At 39.1% G+C, this 17,450-nt stretch overlaps 1 protein-coding gene and 1 long non-coding RNA gene across 4 annotated transcripts in view; one reads left to right on the forward strand and one right to left on the reverse strand.

Annotated features, from left to right (window-relative positions):
* Window positions 1-10,188, forward strand: part of PDLIM3 (PDZ and LIM domain 3) — a 30,599-nt gene extending 20,411 nt beyond the window's left edge. For 2 of the 3 annotated variants that reach the window (XM_014855803.3, XM_014855804.3), the window contains exons 5-7: window positions 5,819-5,943; window positions 7,835-7,946; window positions 9,208-10,188. In XM_014855803.3, the coding sequence (XP_014711289.1) occupies window positions 5,819-5,943; window positions 7,835-7,946; window positions 9,208-9,397 (427 nt within the window). In that variant the 3' untranslated portion in view covers window positions 9,398-10,188. Of the gene's footprint in view, window positions 1-3,719; window positions 3,984-5,818; window positions 5,944-7,834; window positions 7,947-9,207 lie in introns of all 3 variants that reach the window. The other variant, XM_014855802.3, reaches the window with a different exon arrangement.
* On the reverse strand, window positions 5,864-15,028 carry LOC139042270 (uncharacterized). Its single transcript, XR_011498797.1, has 3 exons — window positions 14,905-15,028; window positions 11,410-11,476; window positions 5,864-5,985 (listed from the first exon to the last, which is right to left on the reverse strand). It is a non-coding gene; the product is annotated as an uncharacterized lncRNA (long non-coding RNA).
* Between the last annotated feature and the right edge of the window lie 2,422 nt (window positions 15,029-17,450).

The following is a 17,450-nucleotide window of genomic DNA, read 5'->3' on the forward strand; positions in this document are numbered from 1 at the left end:
ATATGATACCTGGCCCATTTTCATATATGTGTGACCCTCCTAGCCCTGGGGACGTCTGAGTTTATGAAGCCTGCTGTAGATGGTCAGTCAACACTTGACGTATGATTTCCAAGTGCGACTTTTCCATAAGCTAGAGTTGGGGCCAGAGGATTACCTCAAAATAAACCTGACAATTTTGTGTTATTACACCCGGAGAAAGCAACGCAGTGGAAGAGCAGGAGAAAGATGCTAAAAAGGCAAAGACCACCAAACACATCTTCCCTCACTTATCTGTAAGCACCTTATATCCCCAGCACCGAGAATGAGGCTGGGACAGAGTAAATGCTCAATAAATGTTCATTAGCTAAAGGAACAAAATCCAAAGAATACCTAATAATGTTTCCTGAGTGCAAGAGGAACCAGGAGCTACTATCCCTCCCTCATACTTGCAACTCTGCACCATTCTTTTTTACTTCTGTTTTTTTCCCTTATTCCCATTCCATCTTACTCTGCATCTTTTCCCTATTTCTCTACATTCGACAGCTTCCCAGCCCCACTCCCAATAACATAACAACACCAGATTGAAAGTTAAAATGCTGCTTTACTGTTGAATAAATATATATACAACTTCCTAAAGAAGCAGAGTAAAATTAACATGCTTGCATTCTTTTGAGGTTGGCATAACTGTCGGTTCACCAACATGAGCTATAGGACTTCAGGAGGCGCCAATAAAACCGTAGATTAGAGGAACACGTATCTTGCCTTTGCTAAAGACCAAGAACACAGTTATATAAAAATTGAGGGAAAGTCAGACTCAGGTATATAAGGCCCTTCTTTTATATTTTCATTTTAATTCAAACATGGTGATACTGACAAGCAACTCCTAATTTTGTCATTGTAAGATGCCTTTCAGTATAGCTGAATTTGGAAGAGGGGAGAAGAGAAACAGGGATGAGAGGATTTGCTCAAAAAACACATACCAGTATACAAATCTTAAAGAATTGCCTCTACTATCTTTCCCTTCTTCCTGTGCCCCCCTCACTATTTGCTCTGGCTTCTGAATTTCTTGTTCTTACCAAATGATTCTTCGTCAAGGTGGAATTTTGAGTGGCTACATACCACGTTATACCTCCACCATTAATGAACAACTTTTTAATCAGAAGTAAGTTGGAGATGCTAAGTTGTTAATATGTTAATCTCCTTGGAGTCATACTATTAGTTATGTTCTTTTAATTATTTCATTACAACCAAAGCATATTAAAAGACCAGTATTTTCATATGCAGTTAGGTAAATTTTTAAAGCCAAAGCTATAATTAAAAATATGTACAAGGTAATTTATAGACTCAAATGATAAAATACAATCCTGGGAGTGATTTATGGAAAGTGACTTCCAAAAGCATGACCCCAAAATTCTGTACACACACCAGGGAATTTAGTCCTCTGCCTCTGTCTATCCAGCCAAAGTAACTGAGTGTATCATCAGCCTTACAGGTGGTCTTGCCAAGTCACTAAGCCAACCTCAAGAAATCTCATTAGTACTTACCTTTCCAAGTCACAGAAATAGGTCATGGTGACCCACGACGCTATCCACAGTGACTGGAGTCCGTGAAAACTATTTCTTTTAAAGCATCAGTTCGAGAGATTTTTAAAAGTTGTCCCAAAAATTTATAAAAAAGCAATTCTTGTTAGCTTAGGATTTATTTCCTATCCATTCAATAGACATGGTCCCTAAACAGAATGATAAAGTAGGAAACAGAAGACACAGTCTTCGCTTAAAGTTAGATACACAAACTTGCATGTCTACAAGAACACTAATAATAGAAAAAGATTACTAACTGCAACTGTAAAATAAGGTATGTCTGTAAGTTCTGAACTGACCATGGTTTATCTGGCTACCATCTAGCACTGTGCATGGCCTACAAAAGGTCAGAGTGGTTATCAATGCTGGTTGAAAAAATTCATTATTTAGCCCCAGTCTCCCAAGATTTAACTCAGTGTTTCAAATCCCTAAATTGCAATTTAATAAGCTTCACTATACTTAGGCTAAATCAATATCATCCTGCCTAAGCCGCACTATAATAGAAATTTTACCTCTATTCTTTTACCAACTTAAGTCAATTTCCAGAACCAGCATAGAGTTGAGCCTATGAAAATGGGGAATAAGCCACTTGACATTTTTGTGTGCAATCAACCAACTTACAGATTGAGTTTTAAACGGGTTCTCAACAGCCGGGAAGTGAAAGAGCAAGTCTATATTTACCTGCTTAGTTTAGGCTGTGCAGATGGTTGAACTGGATAACACAAGACAGAAAAATTTTTAAAACCCATTTAGTGACTTGAGTTGTCCAGATTAATCAGGGTGCAACATTGATGAAGCCAACAAAATCAATGTCCAACATCCTTTGGGTTTTGCTCTCTTTGTGTGGCTGAGGTTAGCATTAGCAGCTGTAGAGAGTAAGTGCAGATATGGGGGCATACTTGAACCCTAAGAGAATACTGACTTTGAGATAAACACGCTATACAAATTATTCTCTGTCTTGAGTTGATAGCAGCATTAACTGACGGGCATGGTAGATCTTAACATTAATACTAATATTTCTTTTGGCTTTGTCTTAAATGACTGTGCTTTAAAAAAAAAAAAACCTCAGTATATTCCATTTTCTTGTAAAATACATTTCTCATATGCACTTAAAATGCACATGGAAAACTGACTTTTTAGTCATTGTCATATCAGTGACTAGTTGCCTATCCAGCTTTCTAGAGAACATGAGCTCTCCCTAGTTGTCCTTCAAATTGCATGACTGGCCTTTCTGACGTGTGTAATATGTCCCCTCAACTTGGCTTTAAAAGAAAATGAGAAATATGCATGGAAATATATGTGTGCTCCCCAAATTTTACATGAAATAGCTACGTATTAAAGAAATATATCTTAGCCCTTAGTAGCATCCAGAATCCCCTTATTTGTCCTCTAATCATTAATTTCAAGGTGACAAGCATTTATTGGCTGTTTCTAGAGCATGTATTAAATCATGGAACAATTTCTTAAAGTGTATTCTTCACAAAATTAAAGAATGAAAATAGAAAAAGCTAAAATAGTAACAATTAAACATCGGCAAAATAGCCTTAAAACATAGTCTCCATCACATAACCTACAAGTGGCCAATTATTATTTCATTAAAACTCAACTGCATTTCTAAAACATACTTCTTACTTTGAAATGTTGCATCTAAATATTTGGATCTTCAGGCTGCATATTCAGTTACTATTAGTGAAGGATCATTCACTAATGTTTTCATTTTAAATATTGCATCTCGGAAATGTGAAAGGATGTCCAGCCAATGTGATTTCCCTGCATCGTTTGTCTGGGATACTGTTGAGTTTAGCATATTTGGCCTGTTTTTAAAAAGTGATGACAGTCGCATCTTCTCTACTTGTTTATATACAACTCTTTCTACCTGCAACCCTCAACTTACATACCTCCTGGGAAAAGAGAGCCAAAAAATGCAGCATCACCAGTCCCTTTTAATTTTGTTAAACTGTTTTCCATAATGAATTTTTAAACATCTTCCCTCTTTAAAATAAATCCTAGGCAAAAATAAACATTAAGTTTTAATTTGATTGAATTCACCTCTTACTTTTTGTCTTCAATTCCTTCTAACCTCTCTGTACTTGTTTTCTGTGTTCTGTCTGGATTTTCTGGTTCCTGTGTCACCTCTGTGTGACGTGGTCATTAACACAGTGGATGCAGTACTCCGTCCGGTATTGACGGTGGCAGTGGACGTAGCACCCCTTCTTCTGTCAGTACTCTTAGTACTATTTGCCCAGGTGACTTGAAAGTTGCTGCTAAGATGGCCCCTAACATTCCTTTGGAAATGGAACTTCCTGGTGTGAAGATTGTACATGCCCAGTTTAATACACCTATGCAGTTGTACTCAGATGACAATATTATGGAAACACTTCAGGGTCAGGTTTCAACAGCTCTAGGGGAAGCACCCTCAATGAGGTAATATGAGTCTTTTTGAACCATGGGCATATTAACTAAACACATGGGCAGTGTCAACTTTACTGATGTCTTTTAACATATGTCTTAATTGAAAGGAAGCTATGTGAAAAGCTTTAAAGAAAAAAATGCTAAGGGTTTATTGCCTAATGATAAAGGTGACTTGAAAAATTAACTAAGTAGAGCTTTATGTGGCAGATTGCAATAAAATGAAATCATGGAAGGACAAAGTGTATATGTCTTTTGAAAAGCTACAATGTACTTTACAAATGTCTGGTACAATATTTCTCAAAAGTGATTTATAGGGGCCAGCCCAGTGGCATGGTGGTTAAGTTCAGTGTGCTCCGCTTCGGCAGCCCCGGGTTCATGAGTTCCGATCCTGGTCATGGACCTACACACTGTTCATCAAGCCATGCTGTGGTGGCGTCCCATACATGAAAAAAAAATAGAGGAATATTGGCACAGATGTTAGCTCAGGGCCAATCTTTCTCACCAAATAAAACCCAAAAAACAAAGTGATTTATAATCTAGCATTACTGCCTCCCCTTTGGGGGTCAAAAATTGGGAAACGGATTATACGTTCAGAGGAGTTTCAAAAGAGATACTTTTTCTCTCTTCTAATGGCATCTTGTGAAGAGGTAATTATCTTTCCATTTAAAGTTTTTTGCCATGAATAAGGGCTTAATCAGTGAATACCTCAAGCTATTAATGTAGATACCTAATTTCCATCGCTCTCTATTTTGACAAATTTCTTCTTTAGTATGAATATTTGTTCAAAGTACTTTTGCCATCGAGCGTTTTCAATTAAAAAGATTCATTATAAGATAAAATCTTATTACATCTTTCAATATTACAGAACCACTTTGTATAAATTAATGTATTATAATGCTTAAGAGTGCTGTGTAACAATATCTCAAAGATATCTCTCGGGATGAATACAATGAAATAACAGCATGATGAATTTCAAAGCCACCTTGCAAGTAATTGCAGATAGATAAGATAATTATTCCAAATATGATATAGATAATAAAAAGTGTGTGCAAATAGCAACTATCTATTATAGATAATGTAACTAAATGGCATAAAATAATAAAGCTTTTAGTGCCTGACATGTAGTCTTATTATGGCTTTTTTTTAATAGCTCATTATGAATATACTTGTAGAAAGTTTACTAAAAGCTGCTGTCATTGTGGTAAATGAATTATCATGTGGCTATTTAGAAAATATAGTGTAGTCAATATAACTGAGGTATATGTGAAAGTTTCTACATTAATGTGCTTTCAAACACTGATGAGTTGAATTTTATCAATTTACAAGCAAAATATCTTGGTTGTTCCCAGGAGTTAACAGAGCCAATTAACCTTAAAAACAAAATTAAACCATATACGTTTAGCTTAATGTCAGAAATGAATCTGAATTTTATTGACAACTTTATGACTGAGAATAATCAAACGGGGCTCACTCCTGCACTTTCTCTCATGTGTATGTTGTTTTTTTTCTGAGAAAAGTTAATTTGGTTCACCTGATAATTGTATATCCATCAGACACAAGTGTTATTTTTTAAAGTTACTATTTCCTAACAATCACGTTTTAATTGCCCTCCAAAGTATTTTGCCAAATGGAGAAGTGCTGATGTGATCCCCGGGTGAATTCATGGTATTTTTAAGGCAACCCATGTGAATTTAATTTATGTTTCTGACTATAATAGAGATTAATTTGAAAGAACAGAAGAGTAGCTGTAAATATAGTGATTACTGCTTATTGATGTCTTGTGGCTTCTTGCACACCTGGTGCCTCATAACTCTTCTGACACTGCCTCGCCCGCCATCTTGTTTCAGTGAACCCGTTGCCTCGGTGCCCCCCCAGTCAGACGTGTACCGGATGCTCCATGACAATCGGGATGAACCCACTCAGCCTCGCCAGTCAGGCTCCTTCAGAGTGCTCCAGGAACTCGTTAATGATGGTGAGCAGCCATGAACGTCTGCAGAAACAGCACTGCCAGAGGCTGTGGGAAGGGTCGGGGAGGGGAGGACAGCAAACACACTGAGAAGGAAGGTCTAAAAAGTGGTGATTTTAAGCTGTAATCAAATGAATCTTTGCTCACAAGGATTTGGGTCGTACCTGGTTTAGGAAAGGAGCTTCCAGGACGTATCCAAGTAGCTACCAGCTTGGTGGTTAAAAGAGCACCAAAGATAAGTTCCATCCACAGTAGTCAAGGGCTAGCTCAGCTCATAAATTTTAAAGTAGAGTTTTAAGTGGATATTGCAAAATTTCTCAGCCTCCCCCACCCTCCAGGGTATCATCATCATCAAAATTTAAAAATAACACCATACTAAACCATTCCTATGTTGCAAATCCTGTGCTAAGTACTTTGCACACATGATCATTTAATCGCCACAATGACTCTGTGAGGTGAGGAGCTATTATTTTCCCTATTTAACAAATGAGAAACTGAGGCATAGAGGGGGTGGATTTATACAAAGTCACACATCCTGTAAGAAGCAGAGCTGGGTCTCCAGTCCACTCCTGCTGTCTTCTGAGCTCATACTTTTACCAATTTTTCCACCCCTCCCCCCAAATATATTAGCCTTTAAAAGTTGCACAAAAATGCAAAATGCCCCAGTAGGATGGCTATTATCAAAAAAACGGATAATAGAGGCTGGCTGTGTTGCCAATTGGTTAAATTTCCATGCACTCCACTTTGGTGGCCCAGGTTCGCAGGTTCAGATCCCAGGCATGGACCTACTCTACTCATCAGCCATGCTGTGGAGGGATCCCACGCACAAAAAATAGAGGAAGACTGGCACAGATGTTAGCTCAAGGCTGATCTTCTTCAAGCGAAGAAAGAGGAAGATTGGTAACGGATGTTAGCTCAGGATGAATCTTCCTCACCAAAAAAAAAAAAAAGTAGAATAAGTGTTGGTGAGGACGTGGATGTAGAGAAATGGGAACCCTTGTGCATTGTTGATGGGAATGTAAAATGGTACAGTCACTGTGGAAAACAATATGGCAGTTCCTCAAAAAGTTAAACATAGACTTACCGTGTGATCCAGCACACCTAAAAGAATTGAAAGCTGGGACTCAAACGGATACTGTACACCAATGTTCATAGCAACGTTATCCACAATAACTAAAAGGCGGAAACAGCCCAAATGTCTATCCATAGATAAATAGATAAACAACATGTGGTATGTGCACACGATGGAATATTATTTAGCCTTAAAAAGGAAGGAAATTCTGATGCATGCTCCAACATGTATGAACCTTGAAGACATCATGCTAAGTGAAACAAGCCAGACACAAAAAGACAAATATTGTATGATTCCACTTACATGAGAAATATAGAATGGGTAAGTCAGAGAGACAGAAAGTAGAACTGAGGTTGGCAGGGTCTGAGAGGAGAAAGGAATGGGGAGTTACTGTCTCATGGGGATGGAGTTTCTCTTTAGGATGATGATAAAGTTCTGGAAATGGATATAGGTGATGGTTTCACAACAATGTGAAGTACTTAATGCCGCTGAATTGCACACCTAAAAGTGGTTGACATGGTCAATTTTATTTTATGTATATTTTACTATAACAACAAAAGTGCAAAATGTTCTCTGCTCCTTTGAGCATTTTTGTAACAGCTCCCTACAACAACAACAACAACAACAAAAACTTTTAATTAATTCTGTTTTGGAAGGCTCTGTTTCAGAACAAATTACGCTTGAACCGGTCCTGCTTGTTTTGAAATGATAGTACGGGTGCAACTTCAGAATTCCTCAGGTTAAAGTGCACACCTTAAAATAGAAGCAGAGTACAGACCGCAGCCAGCTGTTCCTGGCCATAAATGGAAACACTTTCTTTTTCAGATGACCGTCCTGCTGGAACTCGGAGTGTGAGAGCTCCAGTTACAAAAGTCCACGGTGGTGCTGGCAGCACACAAAAGATGCCGCTCTGTGACAAATGTGGGAGTGGCATTGTGTAAGTTTCATTTTTAACCCGGGAATTCACTCTAAGTCTTGATATCCGGTCTCTATTTCGTTTCATTGACTTAAAATACAACGTCCGCCACCTTTAGCAGATTTTGACCAGAATTCCTTAGAATTCTGTCATAGAATGTGAGTTGGCAGTCTTGACTTATAATTTCAGATATAATCTCATTTTTAAAAGATTGCCCCAGAAGTATATTAAAAAAGTCATTTCCAAGATTCATAACTTGACTTCAAAAAGCCCTCCCTTTGTTAATGTATAGTCCTTGAGTATTTCCTTTTCTACATAAACGCAGGGAAACAAAATACAGGAGGCATCAGGTCGTTAATTAAAACACATTCTCTTTACCCAGTTTCTTAAATTGCACAAATATTGAAATGTAATTTTTAAAAATACAGTCAGCTTCCATTTCAAGGCCCTCTCTGTTTGAATAGCCCCCACTTCCTAGTTCAAACATTCAAGTGGACCAGATCATTTCAGCCCCTCCACTGCAAATGCCCTACGAGCTACTTTTCCCATCCCTTTCTTCTGTTCCTCCATCATTAGCTCACACACTGAGGCCTCATCTGTCCAGTTATCAGGATAAAGCCCAGGAGGGCAGTGGGAGACAAGCCCAGTTGGAACAAAGAGCGGAATATGAGACAGAGAGAAATAAACAGGACAGGGCACTGGGGAACAGAGAAGACCTCATAAAATATGATAGTTCATGATGTTACCAAAGCAATTCTTGCTCCTCAGGTGGAGTAAACTGCTTTGACAGTGGAGGCAAGTCCATCTACCTGGTGCAAATTCCATCCCTGCTCTTTAATCTGTCTTCTCTGTGCTCCATAGAGTAGAGGCTAGACCACCAAGGTAGAAACCAACTGGAAGGACTTATAGTTGTGCAGACAGAACCCTGTGGTTAAAATCAGAACCCTTTGCAGAAGTATTTGTCTTATCTGTATCTTGTCTCCCTTCTTCAAAGAAACTATGGGGAAAGATCATGTTGTAAAATTCTCTAATTTTTATATCAACGGGTCTGTTTGAAAAATAGTCACACGTCAACATCAGAGAGAAACGCCTGACGGCTTATTATGGTGGTCTTGGATCTCCCTGACAATTACATCAGTTTTCCAGCTGTGCCTGGTTTTACAGCTGGAGGCTGCTGTTTCCTGAACGTGAAACGCATAACGCCTGCCTTCTCTGTAGTGTCTCCCTTTGTATCAAGTTTTTTGGCTTTGTGTTTTTCACTGGCTCTCCTTTTCCTCCCCAGGGGTGCCGTTGTGAAGGCCCGGGATAAGTACCGGCATCCCGAGTGCTTCGTGTGTGCTGATTGCAACCTCAACCTCAAACAAAAGGGCTACTTCTTCGTGGAGGGGGAGCTGTACTGCGAAACGCATGCGCGAGCCCGCACGAGGCCCCCAGAGGGCTACGACACAGTCACCCTTTATCCCCGGGCTTAAGTCTTATGCAGACGGGAGCACCCCCTCACTCACCCACGCACGCTGCACGGGACGACGTTAATGGCTTTGCGCAAAAGTACAGCAAACTGTTGGCTCCAAATCTAGACTTTTAGACGTTTATCTTATTGTGTTCAGAGGAAAAGGAATGGAAAGCAAATGCCTGCAGTCACAGGAACATACATTCAGCTATTTTTGCAATTTTTTTCTCTTTGGGGCTAGCAATAACTTAATGACATTTAAAGTGATAATTTTTTTTGTATGTCATACTCCACAATTTACATTTATATTACGACCATCAAACACCAGAACATCGAGATATTTGGGGGAGTCTAATTGTTTTTCCTTAACAAGTTGATTTTGCAATTGTAGTAAATACCAAATGACAATCTCGTATTCTAACACAACCTGCAGTCTATCTTTTTTAACTGTTATAGTGCATGGCAGGGAGAAATACCCTGGATTTCTCTAGTTTCATACTCAAACAATTATACCACTAGATGCAACATACGTAATAAATACATAAAGCGTTTTTAAAATACCTGATGAAGTGGCACTCAATGAATGCAGATAAAATCAACATTCCAGCAAGAGGGCCCAATCATATCTTAACATGTATTCTAACAACTCAGGTATTTTAAGAAAAATGTGGCTTCTTTAGTTTTTATAACTCATGTATTCTTTCTCATGAGCCCACCATTTCTGCCGATAGGAGGAGCATTGAAATTTGCCAGTTAAAGGTAATTCAGTCTCTTTCAGTTTAAAAAAAATTAAAAGTTTCTTTTGCTTTGAAATAGTCTCTTTCATTTGAAATATCTCTTTCAGATATTTAGTTGAATTCAAGGTCCAGACTCCATCAAGCCTGTTTCTTTGTGCTCAAGGTTCACTATCGCCTCCTCCTCCTTCCCAAGATGGCGTCTCCAAGAGGAGACAGGTTCCTGGACCTCCTGAGGAAGGGAGAGACTGCTGGTCTCCTGGGGCCCTGCTTGTATCCACTGCTGGAATCCATGGTTTGTTGTCTCGACATAGTTGGGACCAGCCAACAACCCCAGCTCTACCACCACCTCCAAAGGTGTGGAGCTTAGCCTTTCCTGGAGTCAGGGATGCTTGGCATCTCAGACATGGACTCCATCTGGCCCCTGGCACTGCTTTGTCCCCTTGCCTCTCACTATAATGGCCCCATGGCAATGCCCATGACTTGCATGTCTTACCTACTTCCCATGCTCCTCACTGGGGACACATGAGAACTTCTGCAACTGTTCCCTCAAAGTACAAACCATGGGGAACCAGCAGGGTGGGAGGTAGGGACTGTCTAGGCCCTCTATCTCGCCACCATGTCTCAAAGTCATCTCTACCCTACTGCCACTGCTGCCCATGGGCCTGGAGTTAGTAGTGTTCTTGTGTTGTCCCAAATGGAAAATAAGGCCCAGGTTGTAATGCTCTGGGATTCTCCCAAACTTTAATTATTTCTGACCGTGACCTGTCTAGGATTTCAGTCCAATGAGAGGAGCCAGAACACCTGCCTGGCCCCTACAGGCATTTGAGATTGCAACTGGAACCCCTGCACCGAAACATAGATTCATTAACAGAGCTATGCAAATAAAATCAATAAGAAACTTAGAGATCAAAGAAATGAATGCACCCAAAATACATCACATTCTTTGTTCAGATATTATTTTAAAACATTTTTTGCTGGGAAGGATATAAACTTAAAAGTTTGGAAGCTAGAGAGCAAATGAATGGTAACTGATTTAGAAAACCTGAGAAAGTTAAAATCTAAAGAATCAGTGGAGAAAACTGAAAACCAACCCAGTTTACCCTCCAGAATCTTGAAAAGGCATGGGAATTGATAGCACCAGGCATTTCTGGACTACAGGGATAAGGGTGGAATTACTCTAAGGAGGATCCAGGAGAAGCTGTTTGAGAAGCTCTTCATCCCCAGAGGTGTCCCCTCGCGGCCCCCATACTCTCACACGCACCTGGCACTTCCCAGGGGAATGCTGCTAGGTTATTACCTGGAGGAGGTGAAATAGCATCTCTGAAGCAGCATCAGGAAGCACAGTTCAGGGTATGTGTACCATCCTGAAAAGTAAGTAAGAATGGAAGATTCATTAGAAAAGTGCACATTAGACATTATATTGTACATTAGTGTACATTGTATGGTAGACATCAAACAGTATTTTCCTTAAAATTATATTTCATATATTTTATACGTAATAGAGTACATAATGAACTGCTTAAGTTCAGATGTTTAATAATGAGTAAAAAAAAAGTAGTCTTAGTTAAAAAAACGTAATATAGGGGCTGGCCTGGTGGTAAAGTGGTTAAGTTCGCGTGCTCTGCTTCGGCAGCCAAGGGTTTGCAAGTTCGGATCCCGGACACAGACCTATATACACTGCTCATCAAGCCATGCTGTGGCGGCATCCTACATACAAAATAGAGGAAGACTTGCACAGATGTTAGCTCAGGGCCAACCTTCCTCACCAGAAAAAGTAGTATAGTTCTATCCTGAAATTGAGGAGAGACATGGTGTAAATCAGATCATTGTGACCATGTGACTAAGTTGTGAAGGATGCCCTAAAATTGCATGTTCACTATTTGTAATAAAAATTACTCCAACAATTAAATCTAGAAATGTAAACATGTAGGGGAATTAACTACAAAATTAATAAATAGAAATAAATGCAATATGAAAATCGCTTTAAAATATATAAAGAGTGAAAATAGCAATGTTGAAATGGAAAGGAATTAAAACAAACAAAAAGTAAACAAATGAGAAAGCAATATTTTCCCCATGCTAGTATTTTGTCCTTCAATCATGAATTCACAACAGATTCTATATAGGAATTCATGCCATGAGCAAAGAATGCCATCCAGTTTTGATTTAGCTCATGGAATAACATATTTTCTTAGAAAACAGATTAGCCACTGTGTTTAGATTTATAAGCTTATTAAAGCTGATAATGATCAATGAAACTATCCATGATGAAGAATTGGCCATCTATGAACTTTGGACTTGTGATTAAGTAAATTGCTGTTTTTTCAGAGTAAACATAGGATAGAGTTGCTATACTCTTTACTGATAGGAAGATTGATTGAATGAAAAACAGTCCTAGTTATCACATATTTGTGCACCTGTGTAAGCAGAGTGAAGCTTAACGGTTAATGTGACGCACAAAGTTTAGTCATCTCAACATAAAATAAACTAAAGTTTGTCCAACACAGAACATCCCCAGATAAGCAGAATGGAGCTTTGGGGGTCTTCTAGTAACAACTTCAGCTGCAGAATTTGGTCAAGCTGTCTTTTGAACAGATTTGATTTCAGTTCCTGGAAACTGCTGCCTATAACCATTATTCTTTATTATCATGTCATCATGGCCTAATGTTCTTTTATTATTTATGGTGTGCCATCTTAAACTTAAGCATAAAAAAGATGATTCAAGAAAGAATGAGGGTATTCAGATAATACAAGTAAATAAACCATTTACCTGATCTATCTGACTATTTCAAGATAATTCTCTCAAATCTCTACTCATTTTGGAGAGTGCTCAATAAATATTTATTTGAGAATCTACCAGAGAAGAGATGTTGAATACAAGGCATTACAAAATGGCTTTTTGAATACTTTCTTCTGTATTTACAAATTGACATTTTTAAGCTAATTGGAACGCTTCATATGATTATTTTTTTTTTGAGGAAGATTAGCCCTGAGCTAACTACTGCCAATCCTCCTGTTTTTGCTGAGAAAGACTGGCCCTGAGCTAACATCCGTGCCCATCTTCCTCTACTTTATATGTGGGACGCCTACCACAGCATGGCTTGCCAAGCAGTGCCATGTCCGCCCCCAGGATCCGAACCAGCGAACGCCGGGCCGCCGAGAAGCGGAACGTGTGAACTTAACCACTGCGCCACAGGGCCGGCCCCCATATGATTAATTTTAAAACAAAGCACCTATAAGAAGTGGTTGCTTATCACTTTCTTTCATACTTTTTAGTAATATTATCAATCATTCATTTCAGAAGAACATAAAATTAGACATTACCATTAGCTTTTTAATAATCTGAAAACTTGGTCTAAGCACACAGGAATGCCTAACAACATGCTTTCCTTTCTCTACAAATCAGGCACCTCAGCACGTCGTAATTTATGAAAACCCAAAGCACAATTCCATTATCCGTTATTCAAAGAAAAATATGATATCTTCTCCTAAAACCTAGTTCCTACCCCTATAATAAGTAATAAGCATAAATACATATTAAATTAAGATTATATAAAGTGCCAAATACTTATTTGAGAGTGAAAATTAGTCCATTCATTTATATACTGAATTATTCATCTGGTGATAGAGTATGCACAAGTTATTATTTCTGCACCAAGAGCACAACTACATTGTGAGTGTGAGAACTCCCTCTCATGAGGCCCAAATCCCATTCTATCTCCTTTTCTGAAGTGTAGGAGGTGAAAAACACAGGCATGTGTATTACCCATCAAACGTGTATGTGCTAACGTGTGCACACACCTGTGATTCACGGAAGCACCGAGGTTAGGCAACCAATGTCACCGGCAAGAGCCTGCTGTAGGTACCATCACGCCCTAGGTGCACAGGTCACTCAGTCTGCCCTCTCAGGCCCCTGGGCTCCAGTTGCCGCTGTCTGATTCCCAAAGCCCCCAACCATGACCCTTCCAGAACACTGCTCAGCACTGGAAACCTTTTCACTCCTCTTCATGAATATGCTGTCCTTCATCCCAATCCCTCTGATGAATGCTTGCTCTGCCAGCTAATTAAATAGACTAATTCATGCTAAGAATTACTGATCATTTTCTACTGCCCCATTCATGTTGAATATTTGTTGTGCTTTGTTCTGGAAACAGTCTTTTAATCTAAAAGAATGTCTTCAATGGTAGGAATTCCAGACAGAGAAAAATAAGTTGGAAAGAGAACTTGAGGAATCGAGTAATGGGCATGAAGAAGACAGGGACAACAGTCTCTTTGAACCTGGGAAGGTTTCCATTCTGTAGAGATGAGCTAGAGTCATGCTCCCTCTGACAGAGGCCGAAGCGATGGGGAAGGCACTTTCTCTGGAACAAGGCACTAAGGTCAGATGATAAGCGCTCTGTTTGTGAAGTTTATGAGGGTGAGTGGGTGTTGATAGGTTTGAGTAAATTTAGAGGTAGTAGTCTCAGCCTCTTCTAGACTGAAGTCATTAATTCCGCTTGCACAACTCTGTGACTATACTACAAACCACTGAATTACGCTTCAAATGGGTGAATTACGTGGCGTGTGCAGAATACCTCAATAAAGCTGTTATTTTAAAAAAGGACACTATTAATATAAATATGCATTTGTCACTAATCTGTTAAATAGATAGATTCCCAAGATAAGAAATGGTTAGGATCAAAAGAAACAACCTGAGTAGAAATCTTCCTCCTTGTTTCGATGTTTCATATGAAATTCCTTTTCTGAAAAATGCTTGATCATTGCTGAAATAATAGCAACAGCCGACACTTACACAGCTCTTACTGTGTCCCAAGCACGATTCTGAGCGCTTCTCATGTGTTAACTCATTCGATCTTCACGGCAGCCCTCTGAGGCAGGCCCTCTGTTTCTTCCCATCTTACAGATGAGGAAACTGAAACACAAAGAGGTTATCGCAGGTTGCTCCTGTAGTGGATGGTGGAGGCAGAATTTGACCCTGGGTGGTCTGCTGTAGAATCCATGCTCTCGACCACCTCACTATGCTGCTTCGCATTATTTCTGCACAAGAGGTTTAATAGCTTTTAGTAGGATGAGTAGAAGGCTTTCATGGGATGACAAAGCCCTCAGTAAGCTTTGTAAAAATTATCTCCTAGATTTCACTTCAGTATAACTTACTCCAAGTATTAGAGCTTGGTGCTTACAAAAGTAAATTGAAATGGAGCTCTACTCTCGTCTAGCTGTAAGATATGGAGAAATCATGAAATCTCTCCAGACCTTGGTTTTATCAACCAGGAAATTAGGATCATAATCCCTACCTCACAGGGTTGTTGTAAGAATTAAGATAATTTGTATAAAAATACCTAACACGTTTCCCATTAACTAATGTGTAAGTAAGCCCCTAACAAACTATGATGATGTATAATTTTTGCTGTTCAACCTCACATTCAAAATCGCATTCCTATTCCTTCTAATTGTTCATTGGTGTCAAAAATCAAGGGCCAATTAAAGGAGCTCAACTCCATCAAGGTGGAAGATTCATAGAACTAGATTGCTATTCCTGATGATCCCAGGAGGGTTGACATTTCACACTAAGACTGATCAGACTCGTGAGGTTCACTGAACTTGCTTCATTTGAGGAGGGCAATTTTAAAAGCCTGAGGTCACACACAACCTGACCTCACCACAGACTCCCTGGCAATATTCTATCCGTTATAATCTCGTAGCTATAAGAGATTGAGATCCCTCTATTGAAAATATGTATTTTATTTGAGTATGTAGACTTTTAGTCGAATGCTTACAAAATTCTTGACATAATACAACATTGGACACATTCATGCGTTATTTCTAATCCTTACAACAACTTTGTCAAATATTTTACAGATGAGGCAAAGTTGCAGAGAGTTTACCTGTTGTACAAGACCAAATAACTAGAAAAAACCCCACCGTTTAAACTCACTAACATTCCCTAGTAATAAGTAAGATGGTTTGGAAATCTTTAAATCTATGAATTCTGAACATTATTATAATTCTTCTTCTCTATTGTATTGTTTTATGTATGTCAATGTTAACTTATGGTCCATGTTTGTTCTCTTTCTATTAAAATTCATCTCTCCCGTGAGTGCCAGGAAAGTTAGTGTGGAATAATAAAAATATCAAATAATGATTTAAGTAATGAGTAAGTAAGGACTGTTACGACAAGAGCTCTGGATAAGGACCTGGATTCTAATTGCAGCTCTGCCACTGGGCTTCAATTTCTTAACCTGCAGAATGAAGAGAGGGACTGGATGAACCCTGAGACTTCTACCAGCTCAAATGGTCATTGATCTGTACATGACATTTGTCTTTATCGTATCAACTGGCTGGCCATTCCTTTTAGTGAGGGCATGCTTTCAACATGGCCAGGTTCTCGGTTCAATTTAGAAGTTTCATTCTGTTCCATGGTCACAGACACCACCACTCATGTCATAGCTCACAGTTGAAGTCAAGCAAGGAATATGAGTTTATTATTGCAAATTCATCAGCTCTGTTGGAAGTACACATTAATGGTATCTTTATATAGCAAGGGAAACACACTACTATGATTAACGTGTGACCAAATGGTGTGAGTCAGCGCAGCTCCTTTAGCATCTAAAAACCAGAAAGCAGTTTAGCATCAGGAATAAGGGGGTCACATACTGTGAGCTGAATCAAAAAGACTCCTCAGTCTAGAAGAAACTACTACCTCTAAATTTACTCAAACCGATGAACATCCACTCACCCTCAGTAACCTTCACAAACAGAGCGCTTATCTGACATAAGTGCCTTGTTCCAGAGAAAGTGCCTTTCCCATTGCTTCAGCCTCTGTCAGAGGGAGGAAAGCTCTATATTATCTCTACAGAATGGAAACCTTCACACGTTCAAAGACACTGTTAGTCTTCTGTCTTCTTCTTGGTCCCAGTCATGCCCATTACTCTATTCAAGTTCTCTTTCCAACTTATTTTTCCCACTCAGTCTCTGTCACTGACTCTTTCTTCTCAGCCTGCAAGCAGGCTCAAGTACTCTACATATCCTAAAAATACCTCTTTCCCTGACATCTATTCCTTCTCAAGCTACTTTGATATTTCTCTCTATCTATCCCTAAGAGTACACCCAACTCAGAGTTAGACCAACTCCCTTTCTCATTATCCCCACCATGTCACTATAAATATGTCCTTTTAAAAGTAGCAACCACTTTCTTAAGAGCCAAAGCTAGTGGCTATCCTTACTGAGTTGTGGGATTCATTCTCCTCTATAGAAAAAATCAGGCTAAAATTAACAATAAAAGGAACTTAAATAAGACTGGGTATAGAGGTATTTGCAATTGGATCAAGCCCTTAGTTT

The sequence above is a fragment of the Equus asinus genome, chromosome 27 (assembly GCF_041296235.1).
Source record: "Equus asinus isolate D_3611 breed Donkey chromosome 27, EquAss-T2T_v2, whole genome shotgun sequence".
Classification (NCBI taxonomy): Eukaryota; Metazoa; Chordata; class Mammalia; order Perissodactyla; family Equidae; genus Equus; species Equus asinus.